The 12,392-nt window shown below is 45.7% G+C and overlaps 1 protein-coding gene and 1 long non-coding RNA gene across 2 annotated transcripts in view; one reads left to right on the top strand and one right to left on the bottom strand.

The window, feature by feature from the left end:
• LOC129735322 (uncharacterized) overlaps positions 1-5,476 on the top strand; it is a 38,898-nt gene extending 33,422 nt beyond the window's left edge. The window contains exons 2-3 of the long non-coding RNA XR_008730811.1: positions 4,459-4,604; positions 5,080-5,476. This is a non-coding gene — a long non-coding RNA (uncharacterized LOC129735322). The remainder of the gene's footprint in view (positions 1-4,458; positions 4,605-5,079) is intronic.
• WDFY2 (WD repeat and FYVE domain containing 2) overlaps positions 1-11,566 on the bottom strand; it is a 68,283-nt gene extending 56,717 nt beyond the window's left edge. Inside the window, exon 1 of the mRNA XM_055701474.1 lies at positions 11,305-11,566. Coding sequence (XP_055557449.1) covers positions 11,305-11,441 — 137 coding nt within the window. The 5' untranslated portion in view covers positions 11,442-11,566. The remainder of the gene's footprint in view (positions 1-11,304) is intronic.
• Positions 11,567-12,392: the final 826 nt, after the last annotated feature.

Here is a 12,392-nt window from a genome sequence, read left to right on the forward strand (position 1 = left end):
CTAGCAGCCATAAAGAGCACACAAAAGGGAAGGTGAGATTTCAAACAACAGAGGTCCCAAACATCCTCCAGAGCAAAGTCCACAGCTGTGCAGCCCACAGAAACCCTGCCTGCAGCAAGGCTGAGAGCATGTCTCTACAACAGCCTGTCACACTCAATAGGGCTCCTCATCTGCCAGTACTTTGCAGCCCAGGCTGCCATGGGACTCCAAGCACCACAGCAAGCTTTCCAGAATTTTATGTGCTTTTGCTTTTAGGCTACAAAAAAAACCTAGCAACAACAGGTATCAGAATGTGAACCTGGAAATTCAGTGTTTGTATGGCTCTGAGCTGATGTCCCTGCTGGACGTCCAGCAAGATCATTTACCAGTTCATATTTTGAAAGCACAATGATGGATTCCTCTATTCCCATTCATTTACTGGCAGTTGCAGAGGTTAGCAAGAAGAGTTTTGATTACGAAGTCTGATTCATTTCCTGAAGGGAGGAGACTGCACTCCTCTTCAGAAATGGAGTAGTGCCTATATGTTGTATGACCAGCCCCAGCTACATTACGCAGTGTCAAGCACAGTGGTCTACCACCCATTGCAGCCGATACACTTAAGCTAGCTGCTTCCCCTGCCTGAAGAAATCCAGCATACATCCACTCTTAGCCAGCAATGGCAGCTATTGTAGTCTCAGGAACTTCTATTATTCTTGACATCAGATGCAATACAACGTAGAAAACATGAGGTAATATTAGACAGGCTTTTGCTTGTCAAACAGCACTAAAAGCCTCTGCTGCCAAAGCAGCACACAAAACAGTCGAGGTAAGGCTCTGGTAGACCTGACAGGCACTTTTGGAACTTAATTACAGTTATTCTGACTGAATGGGACATAAAAAAGGGCTCAGCAGAAGACAATAAAATGCATCATTTCACTGCAGCAAGAAGTATCAACTTCTTAATTGCAGTAATTGAATAACTTTAGTCCAGGCCTAGGGTACAAAAAGACCAAAGGTGTTGATTTTGACTTGGCAGGTACGTTACCTTCTCACTTTCCTCCCTCATCACAATAAATGTTGAGCCAGCTTGCATCTTCTCTTCCCCATGTTAGTACTACTGCACTGCCCTACTTTAATCTCTGTTTTTTATCAGTGTCTGCTCCTGTCTGTGTGTGTAAACTGTTACCATGGCATATTAAAAGCATAGAGATCATTCATGTCTAGAAGGCAAATGCAGGGCTTTTCAGCGAAAGCCCTTTCATCTGCTCTCAAGCTTCTGGCTGGCAGAAAGCAGGCTACACGAAGGCTGCTGCGTCACGAGTTTGAGGCAATGGGACCAACAGGACAAGAGCAGGCACAAGAGCTGTGTGCCTGACATTGGAGAACAGCACAGGCATGAGCTTTGCTATTGGACTTCCAGTAACTACCCAAGTGCAATCAGCCTTTGACAACAGCTTATTGCTGGTGGAGTTGCCGAAATGGCCAGTGACAAAGGCATGATTCATAAGTCCAGCCAAGACACCATGTAGAGGATCTGCCCTGGCACCAGAACACTGCAGCTGCCTTAGGTCATCCCTGCATGCAGTGGGACCTAGGCTGGACCACAGGCTATGTCCTTACCATCAAAGCAGAAAGCATCTCCTTGGAAATCTACATTCATTCTATCCCATGCACATGGTGCTGCAAAACTGGAGGCCTTCACAATGCCAATTTGAACCACTCCTTGGATGACTCCATAGCCCACAGCTGCTCTAGCAAAACACAGAGCTCAGAGGGGGAACAGAATTTCTCAGGATTGAACAGGAGTAGAGTAGGGGAACGAGAAGATACAGCTTAATAACACTGAGGATCAAGAAGAAAATATGTAAAGGATAAATCGGCACATAAGCCAAATGAGTGCAAGCTAGTTACAAATAAAATGCAAGCCATTGTTTCCAGTTCCACAGCACAGACACCTGAAGTGTCCAACAAACATAAAGGAAGCAAAATAATGAGGACCTGTCTCTTAAAAGTGATTACATTACATGGTTTTCTGAGATAAGGGACAATTGTATTAAATGAAAAGGCAAACCCTTCTGGATCTTTGTGTAATAAACTGGCCTAGAAACATGCATATAAACAAATACCTTGGAGAATAGGGTTCAACACTTGACCTTGCAGTTGTCAGCTGACATCTGCAAGGAAAGAAACCCCAGTGTAGATGTTCTCAGAGAAGCATCCAAATCTGAGGAGACATCTATAAGATAAGCTTTGCTGTACTGCTTCAGAAAGGCTAAACAGCAACAAGAAGGAAAGCATCAGAACAGACTAATTTTCAGTGCTCTCCTGCTTCATCTTATCTTGCATCACAGTAAACCTACTGAATTTCCTCTTTCAGTCACTGTCTGTTTTTTATTCCAAGCCACAGATAAGCTAAATAGTGTGGAAGTCATATAGGTACCAACAGGCTCTATCTAAATCTTGAAACGATTGTACCAGGAGGAGAAGTACCACTGCTCTAAATCAACACTATAACTCTCTCTCATGTCCCTTCTTCTACCATACCTTAGCTTGCATAAACGCAATTTTTTGCTGTACCGTATTACCTTTTAAACTAAAGTAAAAGCTTTAGTACCAACTCATTATTAGACTTACAGCAACTTCTAAAAAAAGCAAACCTGTTTACTTTAAGACCCTAAATTACTCCACAAGGTAGATGCAGCACTTGCTTAAGAATACAATTAAGCCTTTATTTGCTATTATAAGTGAATTTGAATCTGAGGGTAAATTTATCAAATTTGCATTCACTGCTGGAGGTGCAAAATCTCATTATCTGTCATGTTGTAAACATAGTCAAGGATCTTCTCTCCATATCTGTTCAAAACAGGGCACTATATTTGCTCTATCACCTGAATCCAGATAATTCTAATCAAGATAATTCAATCTGGTGGCAAAATAAGCCAATTCACATTAGGACAGCCTTTTCCCAGATTTGTCTCCATGGGACTCAACTCCTAAGGAAACCGTGATTACAGACTTGTAAAGGTCAAAAGCATTGCCTTCTGGGGCTGATCAATCGCTACCATTATTTCAAAAACCTGCTAAGAACATCGATCTTTTACCTCACACTAAGAGGGAATGGTACAGGATGTGAAGAATAAAAGACAACATTAGATCAAACTTCTTGGTAAACTTGGCAGCAGAACAGCAGTGCTTTTCTACCCAGAACTGTGCTTTGGCATCGCCTTTGATTCAGTGCTCAAAACCTTAAGAGTTCCTTGAAAAATCTTAAATTAAGTGGTGAATGCACGTGGTACGATAAGCAAAGCCCATATGCTCAAAGTCTGGCCAAGGTTAGTTACACAATGCTTTTTCCTGCAGCCTGGATAAGAGAAAAATTAAAACACCACTTTTTTTTAACCCAGCCTTCACAACTGTTCTCCCACTCATGAGGATGAAGGCTGCATTTTGTCCATCTAAAATTTCAGCACAGTCTAATTTGCAAAATATATGACCTGCTTTCTGATAGCCAAATATCATTTTGACCATTATTTATGTGCAGTTTCAAGCCATCAGGCACACAGACTGTGACATATAAAGAACCCCGAGAGATGCATATGGGTTTGTGATTATGTAGAGCTCCTTCCCTGGAGGGCTGCCTGGTAAACTTGTCCTCTCCTGCTTCTCCTTTTATGAAATTGTCCTCTTCCTTCTCCGGGCTTGCTCCAGCCACTCACCCAACCTGCTTGCTGGGGTACTTGCTGTTCCTGTGCGGATGTTTGTTTTAAAGTTTTCCCATTTACTTCATTTCATACTTCACCTCATGAAAGCATAAAGAAGGAAGTTTTTATTTTCTCTTTCCTAACATGACCCATGCAGGACAAGGCTCTGCTGAACAGGATGTGTCCTGCTGTGTGTGGCTATTCTCAGCACCCCATGGCCATGGCTCCCATCCCCTCCCATGGTGCCCTATCGCAGCCTGCCACATCCTGCAGAGCCACGGCTGCATCCATCACTTCCTCACACCATATGCAGAAGGAAAACCACTATGGTTTTTCTTGCTCTTGTCTTTGCAACAGACTATGCTAAGGACTACTGTAATGCCCATCAAATCCCTGGGCAAATACGGGCAGATACTGGCAGAGTTCAACATAAAACCACTTGTATTTGACAGGTGAATGACAAAAGCACCATATTCAAGGCAATTAAACATGGCTTCTGAGTTGCTTTTATTCAAATGGTCTTCCAACATCTGAGAGGTTATGGGACACAGAACACAAGTGATGCACAGAAGATACTTGTGCAAAAGCCAGTTGTTCTCCTTAGGGCATTGTGCATCATTTACAAAGCTTTTAGAGCTGAGCACAGGAGCACACACGTGTCTGCATTACAGCCTGCTATTGTCTCCTTCTCCCTTGTTCTTTGAACTGCCAACTGTATTCTGACCTCTTAAGACTGTTACAAACAACATTCTACAAAACTTGTGCTACTTTTGAGCAGTGCTCTTTCCTGTGTTATCACACAGCTGAAAGATCTTACTGGGAAACCTGTGCACAGATCACCGTCAGCAGATGCCATGCAGGAACCAGTGCAGCTGAAGAGAGGGAAAGAAAAAAAGTTTGCCTCAGCAATCAAAATCCTATAAGGTAGGTGGAATCACCATTTCTGGAGGTGTTAAAAAAAACATATAGATGCAGTGCTTAGAGACATGGTTTCATGATGGATCTGGCAGTCCTGGGTTAACGTTTGGACCTGATGATCTCAAAAGTCTTTTCAAATCTAAATGATTCTATGATTCTACGCTGTTAGAGACCTTCAGTCCGCTAAGGGACCTTCAGTGAAAGGCCAGCCTTACTGAGCCTGCCTGGTAGCTTCAAAATTGTTGCAACCCCTTTCTTTTAAATGAAACTGAATCAGTTTTGACATATACATTAAATAAATAAAATAATTTAGTTACATTAAGTTGTATTGCAGCTTTTTAATGCTGCAGCATTACTGCTGCTTCTAGCCATCTTCAACTTGAGGAGAAAAACCAGCAAGTTTCCCACAACAGCACGTTTTCAGTTATATGCCTGCTTTGCACTGCACATACTCCATAATAGGCATTTGCTTTTCTTCCAGGGGCTGCAGGGCACACACAGAGGTGTCATTGTGCAGTCCCCTCTCAGCAAGGAGCTTGTTCAGCTCCAGAACTGGAGAGACTGCAGAGGAAGGTCACCAAGCCTGACAGACATGAGACACGCTGATAAGAGATCCAGTCTCTGTGTAAACAGATGCCAGTGAAATTAAGACAGGGTCAGGGAAGACAAGAAGAAAAACAAGAACTGGTTAATATGGGAGACAGATGCACCACCCCAAAACTTGCTGCAACTCAAGAGCATTGTTCAGCAGCTGGCAGAGAGGCTACCATAAGGCAAATGGAAGGTGTATTACATAGCTCTTCTTATTCCAAATAAAGCTTGTAAGATAAGATACATGCATCTACACCTTTTATATAAAGAATGATCTCTAAAACAGAGAGGTGAGTAAAAAACACTGCATTTCTGACTAAATGCTTAAGTGCCTCATGTTCCACTCTATTTTGATGCCTGCAGCAGTAACTGCACTGCTGAAACTGGGTCTGCACAAGTCACGGTCCAAGCCACGTCATACCACATTATTGCAGCTGCCACATTGCAGTTAAGACATGAACTTAATACAACTGCAGGAGTTGCATCAATCTGTGCACTGACCTACATGAGCTAGCAGTTGCAGGATAGCTCGAATCAGAAAGACAAGACTAAATGCTTGTGCTTTAAACCTTTACCTGACATTAAGTACTCAGGGGAGAGCATCTTAAGGGAAGGGATATACAAGCTCTGGCAAACTTCAAGTCACCTCCTGGTGGCAAAGCACCACAGAAGGCTAAAAAAAAATAATACATTGCAAGGTCTCCCACAAGTTAACCAACCCCAACAAACACTCAGCAAAATGTTTTTAAGTGCTAGTCCCAGAATTTTGGCATCTCAACAGGATACATGTTAGTCAAATCAGGAACAGTTACTTTTCAACATTTGCAACAGTTTCTTATTCCAAGAGCTTTGGACCTCCTGTCTGTCCTTAAACCTCTTGCCAGCATCCACTTCTTTCACTTGAACAGCCAGCACTAACCTCCACCCTGAGCTTTATTCCAAACATAGTCATCCAGTTGCAACACATCCAATTAGTTTAAAAAAATTCAGAGCAAACAAGTTGTATCTACAGCACTATGTCTCTTACGAACCTTTGCGCTGTTAAAATTGTTGAAAGGAAATGAAGAAACTCTTATCAGTGACTGATGTTTTTACCAGAATTTAAAGAACTTCCAGGCAGGAATAAGTCTTTGTACACCTGTGAAGCGCATCCACACCTGACTGCTTAAACTACTGCTCACGCTGCAATAACCTGGGTGTGAAACCTACAGGTTTAGAATTATATATATAAATGGATAGCATCAAAATCTGTTCTCAAACCACCTGCATTTCTGCTGCAAACCAACAGCCACACACAAGGCAGAGTGGCCGTCAGCAACATATCCCTGTGCTTAGATGAGAACTGCAGACCTGGATTGCAACCATACTGCTGGGCAAATCAATCACTTTCTACCACCCCACCACAGGAGAAAGGAAACACAGAGAGTTTACCAAGGGTCTGCGGTTCCTCGCACGCTGCCTGGTTGCAACACTGAGTGAAGAATCCTACCTTTCCACTATAGCTATTGCACAGGGATGAACTATAATGATGTATGCTTTATGTTCTGGATCTGGACAAGAAAACCATAAGGAGCAAAAAGATTGCTTTTGATGTTTAGGGGTGGAAAGATCATACTTCTCCATGCTAGAAGGCATGTCAGCAGGACGCCAAAGACAACTCTGACATTTCTTGTCACATATGTGGATTCCCACTCCTAGCTCACCATTAGTTTACCAAAGTCAAGATCTCATCTACACAAGACAGTCGTACATTTTTTCGTACGCCCTAAAGAACCTACTACTTAGCATACCCAGAAGACAAGCCTTGGACCACAGCTTAAGTGCACATCTACATTTAAAAACCTCAAACTGTAAACCAAACCTAGCAATACAAGCTCTTCAGTTTTCCCTATGTGAGATGAAGACACTAATATGAATGTACGTGACAGTCTGGGCTCACTGTTTATATAGTGATCCATACAAAGAAACTGAGACGTTTCAGTTCAAGATGAAGTAAGGTGATACAAGGTAGTGGAGAAGCCAAAGGCCTCTGTTCCCCTATTTAAAAAAACACAACAATACAAAACCCCACCCTATGGCATAAATATTTTTCTTCTAGGTTTTGTCACTGCCTAGAGGACTAGAATGCCTGTTTTAAAAAAGAATGGATCTTGACAATTTTCAGTTGATTATGAAAGCTTTTACCTCTTTCCTGTGAGTACTTTAAGGACAACAGAGTTCTTGACTGCAACACCAACACCTACATTTCCAAGGTCTGTAGCATGGAAGTGAGCACAGAACTCTCACCCAAAAGAGGGCACAGACTGGAATTCATAATTACCAGGACAGCTGCCTACAGCAGCACATGTCCAAGATTTCCTCACCTACAACATAGCTAGTGAAAAAAAAGATGGCTAGTGGTGAAGTGCAGGTTTACCATGATGACACCTAGCCCCCTCCTGCCAGTCTTGCACAGCGATACATGATCAGCACATCAGACACCCAGCTGCATTAGCACTCACATCACTGGCAGACTCCTGGGAAACACAGAAGTGTGCCAACACCAAGCAGAACTGCTTGCGCTAAAAGCTGAGTGAGTCAGGGCACTTCTCCCACCGTATCCCCGTGCTCAGGTAAGATTAACGACACTAAACCTTCTCTGGAGCATGAAGTTAGATATGTCTGAACTTGACATGCCACTGACCTACTTTTCAGACATGCCCAACACCCACATCTCCCTCTAAAGGCAACAAAAGACAAGGATGCTCAGCAATTTTGAAATGGTAGCACATGCTTTTAGCACACAGGAAGCTGATGACAGCTTAGAGCCAGCTGTGCACGTTAGGAAAATCCCACTTTAGCTTCATGTGTAGCACCTAGGGCATTCAACGCTATAGATCACTCAAGACTCCACACGTTTGGATATATGTGTCTGTTAATTCCACTCATTTGCTGGCAGGTGAAAGAGCATGGATGAAAGCTAATAATTTCTTTCTTGTAGCCCTCCTGTATCAGATTTATACCTTCTTGGATAAAAAATGTTGCCACTCCTTTAACTCTCACCTGCCTAGACAGGTGCATCCCTTTTCCTTAGAAGAAAAACACAAAATAAAATTACATTTTATCCCTCCCAATGCACGCCAGCTGTACTTGTAAAGAGGTAACAGGCTCAGTCTATTTTGCCCTAATAAGGAATCAGACAAAACAACTAAGATTTGACAAAATGCACATTGTTCAACTAACATGACTGACTAGGATTCAGAAGAGAAAAATATGTAGATCATACAGGTGATGCACAGTGAAAAGAAATTCTAACCTTGCAGATTATGTAAAGTTTAGATAATCTAGTTTATATATAAAGCCCCCCTGAGACTCCTTCTTTCCCCCTCTATGCCATTCTTTATGAGGAATTACCACACTCTCTATCATTACTTAGTTTTCATTTTATTTCTTAAAAACATATGCATGTATATGCTACAAATATAACAATTCAGAGCTATATAATGCATGACTATGTCTGCAAGCTATAGCTGAAACCACTTCCGTGGCTTTTCAAGCCAGATAAAACCACTGGTACCATACAAAATAAAGACTAGACACCGAGCTCCTGCTTTGAAGGGTTGACGGATTTAGAGCCACACCATGCACTAAAGAAAACCTTTAAAGCTGTACCTAGTTCTTGTGCGTGTTAAAACTACTAACAACTTCAACAATGGTATATTCAGCCATGAGCCAGCAGTCCAGCCGAGAACTCCCTCCCTTTCATCTCCAGAAGACTCATCCTCCCCAGCATGAAGAGAGTGCTGGAGATGGCAAGTTGGTTCAGCTGAAGTCCTCTGCAAAAGTTTCAGAACATGTCTCTCGTATGAGCAGTACGTATCACAGGCTGAGAAACTTGGCCAAAACTCATTTATTTGTCAAACAAGTAGAGAGACAGATAACATCTCCATAACCATAACTTTAGAGTTTCCAGGAATCACTACAAGCCCTCCACATTCCATTAAGGCCGTTAAACAACCACCGCAACACTAACACTAGAAGGCAGGACCAAACAGGCAAAGGTACCATAAGGAGCTGCACAAGCCTAATCATAAGCCGCACGTATTGAATGTCTGTTAAACTATGCTTCCACCCCAGGTATCCCGGAGACCTCCAAGTTCAACTCCCACCCTGCTGTTCCTGCCAAATGAGTTTTAGACTCTGAACTTTTTAATTACAATAAAAATGCTCATGCAGGTGGAAAATGAAAGAAAGACCTATCAATCAACATTTTCATGTGTAAAAAAAATAAGAGGCACAATCATAGCTTATAGCTTTTCAAAGACACTGCAAAGCAGCCCCACAAGCAGGCAAACTACCTGGTTAGTGCCTTTAAACAGAAAATAGCCTGGGAACCTCCAGACTTACTGTCCATAGAGCTATTCTGCATCACCAGCAAAATTCTGGACATCTATCAGCAGATTTCTTTACCCAGTTTAATCAGCAAGCAGGACCTAACTGAGCTACACCAGGTGTTTGCCCTGGGATGGGAAGGGAGAGGGTGGCGCTCGCTAACTAGTGAGTTTCCTGATGTGAAACCCCTGGTTTCTGCTTCACCACTTGTTTCTTGAACCCGACATATCAGTTATTAGCGAAACAAAGTTATCTGATAATTCCCTTTTTCTACATAGAAATATCAACTTGGAGCATCAATATTCTTGACAACTCATACGTGCTAAACCAGCAGAAGCTACTTATTTTTTTTCTGAGGTGGGGGGAGAGGCAGAGATTGAGAGAGACAGCACCTATACCACAGCAAATTAATTTTAGGAATACTTTCTTACAGATAAAAAGAATTGGCTGAGTGAGCCTAACAACCTACAATGAGCAAAAACACACTCAAGCTTTATTCAGCTCCACAACAAACACATAAAAATGTGAAGACAAAATTGCAAGCACATGGCAATATAATACTCTGCTTGAAGTCCCTTTGACAGTGTAATTTTAAGTAGCTCAGTTACTCTTGTTGTGAGGCACGAGAGGTCACTTGGAGACCACAGCTTAGATGAAAAATGATCTTAAACTTGCTCATATTTGACAACTGACTGAAAACTAACTCACAGGCAGGACAAAGACAAGATGACAGAAATACTGACACTTTTCTGGAAAGCTAGCAGAGACATAAAAGCAGACACTCAACAGGGTAAGTGGCACCCCAGAGAAGCAGTCTGCCAAAAACCCTTGAGAACCAAAACATCTTCACACACTGGTCAACGTTTGTCTTTCAAGCTGGGGACACGCGTTACACCACGCATCTGAGTTGCAAAGAAACTCTGCTTAAAACAGTTATTTATGGGCTCTGCAAGGAAAAGAAGCTCTTACTTTAAAGGAAGGCACCTTCAGCACAGAGTTTTGAAGCTCCGGCCACAGGGCTGAATGAAGTTTGAGCTCTTTCAGCAGAGACTGAGCTGCCTCTGGGCAGCCTCCGAGCCCGCGCAGCCCAGCTGACGGCCGGGACGCATCCTGCTCTTCGGCAGCTTTACAGCACGGGACGCCACTCCCCGATCGTACCGCCGGTACACGGTGTTTTTAAACAATTACCGAGAAACGCCTGGAGAGGGGAAACGGGAACCAAAACTGCTGTTGTAGCCAATGCCACCACCGTCCTCAGGCACGGTCAAAGATCTCCACAGCCTCCCCGGCACCGCCTGCGATGAAGGCCATCTCAGACCCCGTTGTACCCACGCTGAGGGGAGTCACTCCCGTCCCGCCAGCTCCAGCCGCGCCTCGCCAGCTCCCGGCCCTGACCCACACGGCAGCGGAGGAGGAGATGGACACCAGGCTGGAAACCCCTGCCCCAGGCTCCTTCCCACCCAGGGCCGGACGCGGCTGCCTATAGCAATGTCCCCGTGCGGGGCCGCCGCGACCCTGGCGCCGCCCGAGACTCCAGCCGGGGCGTCCACAGTCACATCGGTGGCGGTCTGTCAGCACTGCCACTCGCCGGTGACCGTGGTGGACCACCACCGCGGGACCTGTCACCTCCCACCATCACCTGTCGGTGACAGCGGTGGTCGACCGCCACGGAGGAGCGATGGTGGGAGGTGACGGACAACCGCCACGGCCCCGGCGGGTCCCGTGGACGCCCGCTCCCCGGTACCTGTCCTCGGAGACGCTGATGACTCCATCCTCCTTGGGCACTATCGCTGCCATGTTCACCACCTCCTGCGAGCCCTCCACCTTGTTGAGCAGGAGGGGCTTGCGGGTCAGCGCCTTGGGCTGCGGCTCCGCCGCCATGGGCGCCGTGGGGCCGCCGGGCTCCACCGCTGCGGCCAGGGGAGGCTGCGGCCGGGGGAGGCGGCCCGCACTGCCGAGGCGGAGGAGGGACTTGCCGGAGCCCGGCGCCGCCGCGGGCTCGCTGGGAAGCAGGAACCAACGCGGCGGCGGCGGCACCGCCCCCGAGCCGGGCTGGGCCGGGCCGGGCGGGGCGGGGCGCGGTGGTCTGAGGCGGGGAAAATGGCGGCCGCCCGCCGCCATCTCGCGGTGCGGGGCTGCTGCGCTGCGCCTTCGTGAGGGGAAACCCGCCGGGCAGGCAGCGTTTTAAACGCACGTCTGCTTCAATAGCCGCCGTCCCGGGGGCGTGGGCTGCCCGGGCCGAGCGCTGGTGCTTCTTAGGGGCAGCTAGGTAATCCTGTCCCTCTCCTGACAAACGCCTGGGGCTGCTCGGTCGGCACGGTTAGGCTGCTTTGCTGCCGCCCCGTCGTCACGCTGCGGTGAACCCTTTTGCGAAAGAAAAGGGAGTAGAGATGAAAGGGGGCGGCTGCTTCCCTGTGTTTACATTACTTTTTCCTTTCTGCGTTTACCTTGGGGCTGGAGGTCAGCAGGTGAGGTAAAGACGAGATTTCTGCTGCTACATCGGACAGCAGGACCTTGTCGTATTCACATCTCTCTAGTATTTTCTGCATTACACAACGTTTACATAACGATTTCTACGTGAATTTCAGTATTCAGTGTGGAATATGGGTGAAATAAAGCACGGGGGCAGCTGGGCTGGTGGGGACTGGCCGCAGGGATTCACGCCTGGAGAGCTTGTTCCTGAGGGGAAGGCAGCAGGCTTCCAGCAGCTCGTTTTCCGCAAGATGCTACTGCTCACCTGCCTTTCCCGATGGATTCATCGAGATCCAAGCAGATCAAATCACTTGGCCAAAGCTCTGTGCTAACGCCTGTGAAAAGCACCTCCAGGAGGTA

Source organism: Falco cherrug, chromosome 2 (genome assembly GCF_023634085.1).
Source record: "Falco cherrug isolate bFalChe1 chromosome 2, bFalChe1.pri, whole genome shotgun sequence".
NCBI classification, from domain to species: Eukaryota; Metazoa; Chordata; class Aves; order Falconiformes; family Falconidae; genus Falco; species Falco cherrug.